The sequence below is a fragment of the Ochotona curzoniae genome, unplaced genomic scaffold (genome assembly GCF_017591425.1).
Source record: "Ochotona curzoniae isolate NIBS_2020 unplaced genomic scaffold, NIBS_Ocur_1.0 contig_21, whole genome shotgun sequence".
In the NCBI taxonomy this organism is placed as follows: domain Eukaryota; kingdom Metazoa; phylum Chordata; class Mammalia; order Lagomorpha; family Ochotonidae; genus Ochotona; species Ochotona curzoniae.
The window spans coordinates 9,546,515-9,559,062 of record NW_024465322.1 but is presented as its reverse complement, the minus strand read 5'-3'; the positions used below and the strand labels follow the sequence as shown (position 1 = coordinate 9,559,062).

The following is a 12,548-nucleotide window of genomic DNA, read 5'->3' as shown; positions in this document are numbered from 1 at the left end:
TACTTTAACAATTGTTAATATCTTTGTATGATTCCATCCACTCACTGCCCCCCGTTATTCATCTTCCTATCCTGTATTCGTTCAGTGCTGAGATGTATTTGGTTACACAAACAAGGAATTTCTGAAATACTAGAAATTCTGGGTTACAAGTTTCTGGTAGTTACTCAGTCTAATAACTCAATTTCTAATATCAAAAAATGAATAATTGTTCTGTTGGAAACCTCTAGAACAATCTGACTGATCCTTATATCCTGAACATACAATGTAATACTACCATTGCTGTTGTGAATATAAATACTGTTTATTATACTTTGATTCTCTTAGAAGCTGCTCCATGACAGGCTGCTGGTGGATTTTTTTTTTTTTTTTTTACTTAAGGTGCAAGATGAGCCAGCACAAATTATAGCTATTTTGCTTGAGATTATTCTTCGAAAAAATGTTAAAATTAGAAGTATGTTGTAGGAAAAAACAGCCTGGTCTTTAAATTCAGCTCTCAGACTAGAGATCCACCCTTACTGAATATGTAAATTGTCTAATAGATATTCAGTGCAGGCAATGTTGCCTTTCCTCATTGTGCGTATAATTCTCCCTTTGGAGAATGACATTGTTCAAAATTAGTTGAAAATATTGATAAGAAAGTGTTCAAATGCCATGGATATAATCATAGAAATTGTATTACTTTCAGCCACTTATTATAACCATGAAGTACTGGAAGAATGTAAAATATTTTACACAAAGCCAAACCGGGTCAAAGTCATATTCTGATGGTGGTAGGAAATTTTGGCCTCCAGTCTGACACATTTTCAGTCACTATAGAATTGGACTCTTGTCAAACCTTCAGACCTTTTACGAAAACAATTATGATTTGTATTACTAGTCGCCAATATTAATTAGAAAAGCCAATTATTAAGTTGTCATCATTTGTAATAATTATCTAATTTTAAGCACAGCATAAAACATTACGGTATTCATCATTGCAGTCTGGTGATTCATGATTCATACTCAACTTTATGATGAAAAGAAGATTTTTCTCACAGGGGCTTTCCATTAATATTATTTTTTCTTGTATTTTTATAGAAAAAACAATGACAATGAATTTGTGGCATGTGTGGAATTTGTCTTTGGAAATTTATGTACTTGTTTCAAATTATTCATAACCCTAAAACATATATCCACAAAACATTGTGAATTTTAACCTTCTCAATTTGCTATTTCCAGTTGAATTACAAATACCCTTGTAATGCTATTTTATACTTTTTAAAGATTTATTTATTTAATTATTTTTATTGGTAAGGCAGATATACAGAGCCATAAAGGCTGGAATTGAGTCGATCTGAAGCTGGGAGCCTGGAGCCTCTTCTGGGCCTCCCACACAGGTGCAGGATCCCAAGGCTTTGGGCCATCCTTGACTGCTTTTCCAGACCACAGGCAGGTAGCTGGATGGGAAGTGGAGCAGCTGGAATAGGAACTCCTGCCCATATAGGATCCCGGCACATGTAATGCAGGGAGTTAGCCATTAGGCTACAGTGTCGAACCCAAGATATATTTTGTTTTAAAACAAAATTTATTTATTTATTAACTTACTTGTTGGAAACGTAGAGGAAGAGAGAAAGAATGGCTTCCATCCTCTGGTTCACCAAGTCTCTGACTTGGACGGCAGGGCCCTGGATATTCGGGTCATTTTCTGCTGCTTTCCCAGGTGCATGAGGCAGGAGCTGGATAAGTTGTGTATCCAGCCTTGAACTGCTGCCCACGATGGTTGTTGCCTTTGCAGACTGCAGCTCAATCCACAGCACTTCAACACTGACCTAATATCTTCTTGTACCACCTTCAACATCAAATGACTTCGTTGATCATTTTTCTTATCTCTAAAACTTTGGGGAATATCGTATAGAGAATCTTTTTTTTTCTTCGTATAAAAGAACAACTAAACAGCTGACCTTAGTTCTGATCGTCTTGGATGCAGAAGTGTCTTATAGTAACACCGTGGGAACATTGTTAAGTACCATCAGCAGGCTCCGCCAGCCATTAGCACATCATCTCGAGAGTCCACATCGTTAGTTTAAATTAGGTCCACTTCATTAGCCAGCTGGTGCTGGCCTGTCCGGCTGATCGACAAGCTGTGCTTCTGGGTCCCTTCGTGCCCACATCAAGTCCTGAGGATCCGTGCCTTTGTGGTTCCTGCAAGTCTTTCATCTTTACGAAATGAGCCATCTCCTCGGAAGTTGGTATAATTAGTCTGTGAGCAGTGTAGCATGCTTTGTAAAATCCTTTTAGCTGTTGCACACCTTCATGATAGATTCACACATCAATTAATAGAGAGGTTCAGAAAGTGTATCTATATTATATATGATATATAATAAATTAATATTAATACATTATAATACATAAATCCAGAGTGCAGATGAAGTGTATAGTTACCATTTTAAAAGTATTTCTTGGGACTGATATTGTGTAGGACATAAATCCACCACATGCTATTCCAGCACCATTTATGAGTGTCAGCCACTGCGCCAGCAGCTGCATTTCCGATGCAGCTTCCTGCTAATGACGCAGGAAAAGCAGCAGAAGATGGCTCAGATGTCTAGGCTGCCGCCACCTACACCAGAGAACTGAAGGCTGGCTCCTGGCTGAAGCCTGCCCAGTTCTGAATATAATGGCCACTGAATGAGTAATAAATATTTTTAAAAAATATTTTAAATGCTTTAATCAGCATCTTTTAGGGTTAAAAAGGCTACAATAACTAAAAATTCAACCACTATTATATTATTATATTTCATTTTAAACCTTATTTTTGAGTAGTATATTATTGTCACTCATATGGAAATTAAGAAACAGGAAATGAACTTTTAGTGTAAGTTAATATTTTGGTGAAAGGTGCACTCATAACCAAAGATTTTTCCCAATCCCTTGTTCCACAGTTGTCTTAGCTATATCAATGATCTTGAATTAAACCGATATTGACTGCAAGGTGGGCAGTGGTGTCCAGAGTGCAGTGTGTGCAAAGTATGAAATGTGAAAGATGATCCATGTAACGAAGGCTAAGTCATCTATTTATATTTAAAGTGTATATCTATTCACGTACATAAATAGCATATGGAGTAATATTGGAGATCTGGTTATATCTGTATAGTAAATGGTCATATAACACAGCGTATACTCACCATCCTAACCTACATTTGTGAAATCTAACACGTATTTATACAAGCTGGTGGTGTAAGTGGAAAGCTGCCTACTTTTCATTTAAATAGGTTAGGAAAAGATAATCCCCCCAAATGCTCACTTACAAATATGTCTAGCATTATTATATGATTCTTTTGCTAGAAACCTGCCATATTGCACCTGAATGCATGAATAGACATTTCCTAAGATTTAAAATTTCTCAAACTATCATATTGATTTTCTTCATTGTGACCTGCATGTTGGTTTTGGATGTGATAAATTTTAGAGCTAAACACCACATCTGAATATTCCAAGGCACCAGCCCCTTGGAATGCTGAAACACAAAATATTCAAACCTTTTGCAGATCTTTGGATTCATATTTTTTAAAGAGAAGTCAATGATTTTCTGATCCAGCTCCCTGCTTGTGGCCTGGGAAAGCAGTCGAGGATGGCCCACAGCCTTGGGACCCTGCACTGGTGATTCTGGAACATGCAAGGCAAGGGTTTAGTCACTAGGGTATTGCACAAAGCCCAGTCATTTAATTTTAAACAAATAGTCTATTTTAATGACACATAAATCAAAATTATTATACAGAAGAAAAACATGAAACCTCAAATTATCCTATTGCTTTATAATTAGTGTGCTTATTTTTAAATATTTCTTTATTTGTTTAAAATAGTGACAGAAAGGGACCGGGAGAGATGAATACAATTGCTGGACCTGGTCCAGGTCCAAGGCAAGAGCTGAGATCCCATCCAGGAGCCCCATGTTGGTTGCAGGGCCAAAGTACGAGGGTTATCATCAGGTGCCTTCCCAGATAACTCGGCTAGGAGCGGAATCAGGAGTGGTGCAGCCAGGACTCCTGCAATACTGGGGTTACAAGCTAGGTTTTAACTCACTGCACCCTAACCCAGCCCCTCGTATACTTATTAATATCAATTCCTTTGTCAGGTATGAGTAACTGAATATATTCATTCAAATACAGTAAACAGAACACCAGATGAACTGTCCCCATAGCAGTATAGGTATGTTATCACCATAGCAACACTTACGCTAGTGTTAGTTGTTCTAGATTCATGCAGCAACTTAGTGATCAATAATTCAGTTTTACTTTTCTCTTGCTAAATTCTCAAATGATTAGCTTTCCCTCTTGAATCCTGTAGTTTCAAAGCTTCAAAATGGGTTTGGAAATTTGAAGCTTTTTTTTATCTCCAGGTAGTAACATCAGAAGCAATTGAGGTAAAAGGCTCCTGCTATTAATATTTTTGGGATGGATTGTGATATATTCTCAGATATAATGCCAAAAACATTTTTACTGGAGAATGTTGTATGTGCCATGTGAAGGGGTTGGTATTTGTCAATGTTTTAAATATTTGGAGTCCAGTTGGGCCAGCACAATGGTTGATTGGCTGATTTCCTCCATGCTTAGCGCCAGAATCTCATGTGGGAGTTGGTTCTTGTCCAGGCTGTTCCACTTCCCATTCAGCTCCCTGCTTGTGCCCTGGGAAAGCAGTGGAGAATGGTCAAAGCCTTGGGACCCTGCACCCATATGGAATACCAGGAGGGAGCTCCTGGCTCCTGGCTCCAGATAAGATAAGTTCTGGCCATTATGGCCACTTGGGGAGCAAACGGACGGAAGATTTCTCTCTCTCTCTCTCTCTCTCTCTCTCTCTCTCTCTCTCTCTCTCTATCTCTCTGTAAATCTGCCTTTCAATAAAAATAAAGAATAAATCTTAAAAAAGAATCCAATAATCACTTTCAGTTATGCTTCAACATCAAGAATTTTAAGTAGGTGAAAATCAGGCTTTTGAAAGTGATATGTATTTGGTAGGTGAAAATCATGGTTTTTGAAGAAATACATTAGAAAGCATAATTTTCCAACTTTCAAGTTAAAATACAAATTTTCACATATTCAACTGCAGTTATGGTTTTCCTATTACCAGTCCACTGGGAAGAACATTCTATAATGAATTAAGGGTTTAGAGAATTCTCTTAGAATACTCAGCTATGCTTTGGGAAGAACGTCTCTCATTATTGGCTACAGGTTGTTTTATTGAATACAATTTATTTTGTGTTACAAAATTAGAAAACGTGTCTGAGTAACTACTACAGGTAACTACCTTCCAAAGCCATTAGCTTCTAAAATAAATAGCTTGAAATTAAGGTAAGTAAAATAACTTCCTGGCAGCAATATTTTTTTTCTGTGTGTTGTTTATAAGTAAATGCTAAATATTATAAATATTAGCAGAAAAGCTCATTTACTCTAGTATACAAGCATGATGTAAAAAATAGTGCCTCCTTTTGTTTCTGTGGTTTTAGATTTCTCATTAAGGAAATTAAATTAGGCAATTCATTTCTGCAGTTAACAATCATATATCATGTTGTTGGCATTTAAACATTATAGATAAACAAGTCTCATAAATGGGCGTAGGGTGGTAGATAACTAACTGGATAAGCGTATTTCTCACCTAAATCCAATATCTGAGTAAAACGAGCATCTTAATTTTTTATGTCTTCAATTTCTAAATGCCTTCCCTTTAGCTTCAAATTTCTGTAGGTGACAAATGAGTGTTTAAAATTAATAATATTGTGGAACTCGGCGATAAAATGCTGGAAGTAGAATATGCTTTCAACTTAATCAAAAGTGTTTGGAAAATTAGTATGAAAAACAAATATTTAACCTGACGTGAAAATTCTTGCAAGCTTTCATAGTTTTAAACCTAATTTTAGACTAATGTTTCAAGCTAAATGCATTTTTTCCCCAACCGTTTCTTATTGTAGGCAGTGAGCACAGATCCTGTTCCAGTTAAACTGCACTATGACAAATCGCACGACCAGGTCTGGGTGCTAAGCTGGGGCTCCATGGATAAGACTTCACCCACTCTGCAGGTAAGTATATCTCTGTAGAGATGAGAAAATGACACGTCTGCTTTGATATTTATGTCCGTTTAACAATGACATTTTACTGTCTGTCAATCAAGTCTCTATTTCGAAAGAGAGAGAATTAAAAAGAAGTTGCTATTGAATTACTTTTTTTTTTGAATGGGGAAATTATAGGTCACATTTATTAATGTCACACAGAAAGAATGACCAAGGAGGACAATGCTAAAGGTGTTAGAGAAACAGTCATTGTGCACCTGTCTTGGTCAGGTCTCTGTTGCTTTATGAGAACAGAGGCGTGTTTTGATCTCAGGACTAGAAGCTGGGACTCCGAGGTTGGTGGGGCCAATGGAGGACCTCCTTAGCTCATCCCAACAGTGGCTGGCAAGACTGACAAAGTATAACTGAGAGATCTCACCATTGTAGCTAAGACATGTGTGAAGGCGTTAGTGCATTCACAAGGACACTTCTGGAACGTTCCCCTCCTAACACCACAGCATTGAGGTTAGCACATTGAAACTATAGCATTGCATCCCCCAAATTTCCTCAGGATCTTTAAGATACCAATGGAGAGGGGGAGACCTGCAATAACAAAGGTTCGGTTTACTCTGTAATGACAGTTTAGTTATTTGCCACTGATAAGACTTTAATGTAGCTGAGGCATTTCCACAGCAATACAATATTTACTCATAAGTGACAGATCAACTGTGATTGACTATTGCAATTACATACCATATTGATACTTTAATTTATCGGCATTAGGGGTAGATGGTTTTTGAGGCATCTAAAACATGTTGTTTCTGTTCTTTCTTGTTTCTATAAAACTTGATATTTCAAACAAGGGTAAAAAATATTCATACGTCACAGCTCTGTGACTTGACTTCTGAGCCATGGTGCTGGTATCAGGTGGGAGCAATCATGCTGTACCAGTGGCCTCATCACAGCTGGATAGCATGGAGGTTTCCTCCTCCTGCCTGGGGTCTGGTTGTGGTGCTCAGCCATCCATATGGCTGTTGTAAGCTGGTACTATTACCTGATTTATTCAGATTGCAGGATAGTGGATATTCTAAGGCTTGCTAAGCAGGAGGTTCCAGAACAAAACAGTGCCATTGTTTTCCCAGGTGCAAGAGGATGGGTTGATAGAACCAAACTCCTGTAGTGAAAAAGCACAGTCTTAATAAACGGGAAATTATTACCATTCCAATCGTAAGAGAGGAATAGCACCAAATGATTTGAGATTTTGTATTTCTTTATGAACTTGGGACCAACATTGTGGTGGTACACCAGGTGAAGGCTCTGCCTATATAAAACCATTATCCCATGCAGCTGTTACTTCGGGCTGGCAGGTTCAAGTCCATTCCAGCTCCCTGCTAATACTCCCAAAAAAGCAGTAAAGAATGTCCTAAGGTCAAGGCACCTTCCAGCCACAGAGCCCAATGGCTTGAGCTGTTGCTTTCCCAGTGCATTCTCAAAGAACTGGATGAGACGTAGAACGGCTGAGACACAAAAACCACCAAGAGGGGATGCTGGTATTGCAGGCAGCAGGTTAACATCTTACACTGTCATATAATCCCCTAAAAATAGTTTTGTTAAAAAGGAGTACAAAGCTTTGTGTAATATTGTTGTCGTTACGATTAAACATAGCTTAGTGACTGGTGGTCAGAGTGGATTTTTGATTGACTCTAACAGCATTCTAAATTGAAGTGTCAGTTCAAGAGAGAGTTGCAGCTGCTCCTCTTCCTATCCAGCTTCCTGTTAACACACCGGGGAGAGGAACACAGGATGGCCAGAGTTCCTAGTTCTAGCTCCAACGAGGACAACCTGTTATTTCAGACATTTGGGGAGTGAACCAGCGGTTGGAAAGCCTCTCCTTGTATTCTGTTGTTACTCTGCATTTCAAATTGATAGTTTTAAAATACGTTAACATACAAAAATAATTTATTTTAAGAATCATTTATTTAGGAAGCAGGAAGAGAAAGAGTTATAGACAGAGACCAAAATGTCCTCTCTGCTAATTTGCATTCTAAAAGCCCATGACTGGGCCCAGCATGGCAGTCTAGGGGTGAGAACTTTGGTGAGGGGGAGAATCCTAGACTCTATAGAATATTACCATAAATTCAAAATTAAAATAATTATAATTATAAAAAAGTTATTCCCAGGGACGGGCATTAAGGCACAGTGATTAACATATTGCCTGGGGCAGTCATATCCATATTGGAGTGTCTGGGTTCCTGATTGAGTCTCTGGTTCTCGGCTTTGGCCCAGCTGTACCTGCTGTAGCTTTTTAGACAACAAACCATAGATGGTAAAACTCTGTCTTCTTCTCTCTCTCTCCCTCCCTCACAATTTATCACGATCTACTCAATTCTGGCAATATGAAAAACATAGAACAAAGTCCACACTGAGGAGAGGTTGGGGAAAGGCAGATCTGTCTTAGAACCTAGGAGAGGCTCAGCAAATATAGGTTTACTGGGATGAGTAAACATCCCATCAGTAAAGCTGGGATTTTAACATATACATTATTGTGCTATTTGAATATTTACATGTGTGATGGCTATGAATGATTTAGCTCATTACTGGCATATGTAACAACAACAACAAACTCCCACCCAGTATCATGATTGCCATGGTTAAGCCATTATCTTTGATTTCCAGTACATAAAAGTGTTTCTGTGATTTGCACAATTCTACACACCCTATAGGGAGGAAGACTCGTGCGGTTCATGTCCCATTGCGCCCGCTGATATTGACTGGATTACTGTAGACCTTATGGATGTCTAAGATTCAGTGATAACTTTCTTTCTGATATGCTTCACAATAAAATAGATGGAATGCCCTTTAAAGTTTTCAAAATTGTATCTTGGTTCTTCACTCCTCTGGAAACACGGCAACCTCATTTGGTAAAGCAGACACATTTAATTGGCTCTGACAAATGAGATGCATTGAAAATGGAAACACACAAGATAAGCACTTGTTCGCTGAGCTTGGAATGCAGCGGGAAGCAGCTTCTGTCCAACCAGAGCCTGCTGGTAGAGAGACGTGGATGAAACGAATCTGGGATTTCCAAGCCACTTAAGTCATTCACGATATTTCTGCTTTTGCTTTGTTTTTCAACTCCCGCATAAATTATCCTATACTGTCAGCATAATTTAGTTTCAGAGGACATTGTAATTGCCAATGGAAATCAGTGAAAACACACGAATTTGAATGAAGAAGTACCCTTTTTGAAAAAAGCAAATCCTACAAAAAAATTAAAAACACTGTGAGTTTTTGTCAAAAGGACTAAAGGGACATATGTGATTCGTGAGGATTGCTATTCAACTAAGAGAAAGGAAGGTCAAAAGTTCAGGAAGTTAATTTTGTGACCAAATGGACAAAGTATTTGAAAAAGGAAAATGTCGAAGGCAGCAAGGAGGGACTTGTGAAAGGTTAACGCAGAACAGCGGTTCTGTGACAAGGACAATGAAAGGGAACATGGGCGTGGAAGAGCCGAGAGAATTTTGAGTAGAATTGGAGATGAGGAATAAAAGAGTTCCAATGGAGTGAACTTTTCTTTAACGAACTATAAAGGCTTAAAGCCAATTAGTGTTGAAAGAGGAAATCCCTTTGATTAAAACTCCCTAAAAGTCATTTTGAATTCATTTTAAAAAGTTTTAAAATATGACTTTTTTGTATGTGCTCCAAAACTTTTTAAAGCTACTGTGTTTCTTCTGGCAGTTTCTAGATCACGGAGAGCATGTGCATTATTATTTTTTTGCTTTTCTCATGATGAAATGTTGTCATCATGAGAAAATAAGGCAAGATAAGCACTGAACTAACAATTTTAAATGTGTATACATCTGCTGTTTTAAACAGGAATTGTTCAAGATACATGTATTTTTTATTTACTTATAGGACAGCTTTCTGTATTAAATAAAAAGCAAAACGGTTCTAGTAGTGCAGTTTGTGTGACATTGCACCACGTTGGAGGATGGCAGTAGAGTTCACAGTGGTTTCTGTTGAATCTCTGAGTCCTAAAAAGTGTGTCCTGTCCAGGTGATCACGCAGGCCAGCGGGAACGTGCCTCATCACACCATCCATACTCAGCCAGTGGGAAAGCAGTTCGACAGAGTGGATGATTTCTTCATTCCCACCACGACACTCATTATCACACATGTGAGGTAGGTGTGAAATTCCAGCTGTTTAAAATCCTAGTGTAATTTAATGGTTTTGTGAAGTCATGAGGGCTAGTTGTGAGAAACAAAAGCTCATGTTTGATGTAAACATCGTTCCACCTTGTCGCTTCTGCTTGATGAGCCTTAATTTATCAATAATCACTTGTAGTTGTCCGTCATCATCGTAATGGCTAAAAGTGTCGCTGAGACTGCGATTGTTTTGTGTTAGCGTTAGGATTAGTACTGTCCCAGTTGTCATTACAATTCGTACTCGTTTCTTTCCTAAAAAGTAATGTGAGAGACTGTTACCGCTAAAACGGAAAGGATTTTCATTTGGACATGGCTTGATAATTATAATATATTTAATGGTTTTATAAGACTCTTGCATCATAGAAAACTGCATTACAAATGTGGTAGGTTGACATAAGCTCCGTACACTCTGTGAAAAGACTTGTTGGTGTTTTCCATTTCTCTTTGTATTCACAAATGAGAAAAGCAACAGTTTCTACTATCTCAAACCTCAAGAAAAGCACTTTGTTAAAATGGAGAGAATTTCCACATATCGTCGTTTAAAGTTTCTATATCTTGCTAATTAATTGAAATGATTTTATATTTTGTTAGCCGTGTTCAGAATACATCTGAACCTAATAAAGGATTCATGTTCTTAAGTGGATGCTAATGTGTGTGAGTGCTCTAGCTTGATATATGAGTCATTATTTGGCTGTTTATATGTGCTCTCCCTGGAAAACATTGTTATCTAAAATATGAAATTGTAACAATCTTGAGAATATATACAGTTCAACATTGCAAAAAATAAAAGGATGATTAATAGATTATAGTTATTACTCATAGCTGAAAACAGTTTATTTCTTGCACAGTCATTATATTTTCAGAGTTCAATGTCTGTTTTAAATAATTGTTTTCACAACACACATATATGCTCAGAAATAAAAATTAGCTTCTCCCGTAAGACACACTGGCAGCACTGCTTTTAGCTTGTTCATTTCATCTCCTTCTAAGGATTAGAAAAAAAAAAAAAAGGACCGTTGAAGTATTAAATTCTCCAGTATAAAATTTGTTCACTTTATGTGAAAAAAATAGTTTAGAAGATACGTGTCTCAAGCATGCTTTTCTGTATACAATATTCATAAACTATACAGGTGTCTGCAAAAGGTGTGTCTGTGCAAGTGTCTGTGCAAGATGCTGACGTATGTGATTAATATAAACTTTGCTAACCTGTTTCTCCACGTATCTTCTCCTTCTATGCTCCGTTCACTGTTGGTAGTACTTGTTTCTGCACCTCCAGTTTCCAGGCTCCTTTTACTCAGTCTGTAAAGGAAATCAAGATTAAGGAATTTAAGAAAATCAAAATGGATTTGTTTGTTAGGTCGTTAGCTCTGTAATGGCTTCCTCGTGTAAATATAAGTTATGCTCAGAACATCAAGTCACGTATCATAAATACAGACATGTCATAACTACATCAAAATAGGAGCCAATAGTTTATCAAACTAATTCTTGTGATACTTGGAAGCTCACGGAATGTTTGAGATTGAGCACTTCAAAGAATCTTGAATTGTCTTCAGAATTTGAAAATCGGGAAATCAGTGTTTCTTTTCAAAGTATTTGGGAGCGAGAGCCTCGTGCTCTCTACACTCTGTGTCCCACCCATTAAGTGATGGACAGTCACAGGAATTCTAGTGCCCCCTACAGGGACGAGCTGTCATGAGCAGCGTGCTCAGCTGACGTAACTGCTCTGCCATTCTGCAGTGAAATTTGAAGATCATGTGGTCATAGGAACCCTGGGCTGGGGTTGACCAGATACACCAACGCCTCACTATATTTAATTGAATCAAAATATTCTGCAACTGGGAGGCTCTGGTTACTGAAGCAAGCTTCATTTCTTGCCTTTGCTGAAGAAGTTTCACTTAATGAAATCTCCTGGAAGATGAGAAACTGTGGATTATATTTCTAGTTCCCAAATATCTCTGTGTACCTGCTGAACTTTAGAGACTCACTAAATAAAGACTAAGTAAAAAGCGATTCTTAAAAAGTTTATAAAACTCTGTTTAAACACTTTCTTTTTTCTTTTTTAAAATTTTTTTATTATTTCATTTTATGACACAGTTTCATAGGCTCTGGGATTCCCTCAACCCCTTCCGATCCCCTCCCCTCATATTAGATTCCTCCACAATGTTGCAGTAGTGCAGTTCATAACCAGTCATGATTCCTTCATTGCGGGCATGGACCATACAGAGAGTCTAGCATCTTATTGTCCAGATAAATTCAATAGTTTCATTGGGAGACCATCCTTGGTCTGAAAGTAGAGCTGGCAGAATATCATCCCCTCCAAT

General features: G+C 37.8%; 1 protein-coding gene across 3 annotated transcripts in view; it reads left to right on the top strand.

Annotated features, from left to right (window-relative positions):
* Positions 1–12,548, top strand: part of FSTL5 (follistatin like 5) — a 196,459-nt gene that overhangs the window by 170,367 nt on the left and 13,544 nt on the right. For all 3 annotated transcript variants that reach the window (XM_040971412.1, XM_040971411.1, XM_040971410.1), the window contains 2 exons: positions 5,945–6,052; positions 10,079–10,203. In XM_040971412.1, the coding sequence (XP_040827346.1) occupies positions 5,945–6,052; positions 10,079–10,203 (233 nt within the window). The remainder of the gene's footprint in view (positions 1–5,944; positions 6,053–10,078; positions 10,204–12,548) is intronic.